General features: G+C 41.4%; 1 protein-coding gene across 1 annotated transcript in view; it reads right to left on the reverse strand.

Moving 5' to 3' along the window:
* Positions 1-480: 480 nt before the first annotated feature.
* The window catches only part of LOC108950808, a 4,319-nt gene continuing 2,818 nt past the window's right edge, over positions 481-1,981 (reverse strand). The window contains exon 5 of the mRNA XM_026839834.1: positions 481-1,176. Within this exon, the coding sequence (XP_026695635.1) occupies positions 1,054-1,176 (123 nt within the window). The 3' untranslated portion in view covers positions 481-1,053. The remainder of the gene's footprint in view (positions 1,177-1,981) is intronic.

Genomic DNA, 1,981 nt, shown 5'->3' on the forward strand with positions numbered 1-1,981 from the left:
AATTACAAATATACTCTAGTCCGACATTACACCAGTTACAACTGAGTCGTTGTAACTGTTAACATTCTATATGCACTTTAATTGTTCACTTCTTCATCATTACCACTTGGCGCTTTTTCACCGCCAGTATGCTGATATACTTTAGCACAGTTATATAGTTTTTCAATTGTTTGACTTTTATAGTTCATTATTTTTCGGTGTTGGTACCTATTTTTTACTTCTACCTAAGTTTTTTTTGTATGGTTACTTTTATTTTATACATACACATGTTTTCAGTTTCAGTACTATTATTTTATACCTTCACATCTTCTTCAATTCTGTGTTTTTACACAAAAATAAAACGTAAAACTAAATGTTATGTTGTGATTATTTGCAAGTAGTAGTGTCTGCTTTGACTTAGGGTTGAACATGTATGAAATAGTTAGTTCAAAACAGTTGTTAGATCATTAGATGTCATTGGTCTTGAACACAATACGTAACCGCAAACTGGCCGTCGGAAGCAATGTGTATGTCCATCGTTAACAATCGTAAACGTCGTTTCAACGAATCAGGGAGCAGTCGGTTAAGGTTTGGGGATTTCCCTATCGTTATCGTATCGTTTCGCAGTGTGCACCCGGCTTAACACATACCATGACGGGGTACACGTAGGGGACACACAACAAAGGGGACACATAACGAAGGAAGTGCACGAAGGGGGCACATGAGGAAGTGGACACACAAAGGGGTACACGAAAGGGACACATGACAAAGGGGTCATACGAATGGGACACACGAAAAGGGTACGTAAAGGAGAGCACACGACAAAGTGGACATCAGAGGGGGGACGCGACGAAGCGTATACACAACGAAGGGGCACACGTAAGAGGCACGTAGGGATGCACATTACAAAGTACCGCAGTTGTATGAAGTTAGGGCATTTGGCCAATAAATGTGGGATCTCGTACACTTTGCGATACATCTCGATCAAGCGTTGTCGATCGGGACCCCTGGTTGGTATCCCAATTGAACAGGTTGCCAATGGTTGGCTGTCTAATCTAACTGTATATCCAATGTCTATATATCCAATGGTTGGCTGAACAGGCTGCAATGGAGCGCGCGATGATGGTCGATGTTGCGGAACGTGAACATATGATGAGTCAGCAAGTATTGCATGACTCGTTGAAAGGGAAATGGGAGCTGGGAAAGGTGGAACAAACGCTTAAGGTTGGTGGTGTGTGCTTACCACACCATCTTTTTTGAGCAGCTTCGCGTACACTTTGCGAACTTTGCGATAATGCATCAGTAAAAAGTAACAACTTGAGCATACATCTTAAAGAGCCCCCTGGTTTTCCAAAAGATAGACGCCTAAGACACTTGGTACACTGTGGCAATATCCATAGGCGTCGAAACATTAAGCATTCAGACGAAAACCGGGGTGGCGAGATTGCAGTTACGTTTTAGGTTATGATGTCATACGATACGTAACTTTCTAGAAACCGCATTTTTACTGACGCGAGCCTGCGATGGCCCGTACGAAGGTATTACAATTCGGCTAAACAAACAATAACCCGGTTAAACAGGCGATGTTACTGCATCCCTAACGTAAGCGCGCTTCAAAATGAAGTAAACAAGCGCATACGATTTGCGTATTTTATAAAATAAACCATTCGCGATTACGGTCGACGATTGAATCTCCAGTGGTTACGCTTTAACTTCTGGCTAGATTTATGTTACTGTTAATTAAACGTACGCCCACCAACGTAACTGTTACATCACAAGCTGTATTGTGATGTCATCCATTACCGTAAGGTCAGATGTTAAGAAATACCAACTTGGGGCGATACATTACGTCAAAAATAGCATTGTGATGCAATCCATTATCGTGACTTTCGTATTGCGTAATTCCAACCCTTGATGTTACAATCATAATTGTGATAGACATAACAATCGTAGGATATTGCGACAAGCTGCACCTGTAAGTTTGACCATCTTTTAATACGTC

The sequence above is a fragment of the Ciona intestinalis genome, unplaced genomic scaffold (genome assembly GCF_000224145.3).
Source record: "Ciona intestinalis unplaced genomic scaffold, KH HT001038.1, whole genome shotgun sequence".
NCBI classification, from domain to species: Eukaryota; Metazoa; Chordata; class Ascidiacea; order Phlebobranchia; family Cionidae; genus Ciona; species Ciona intestinalis.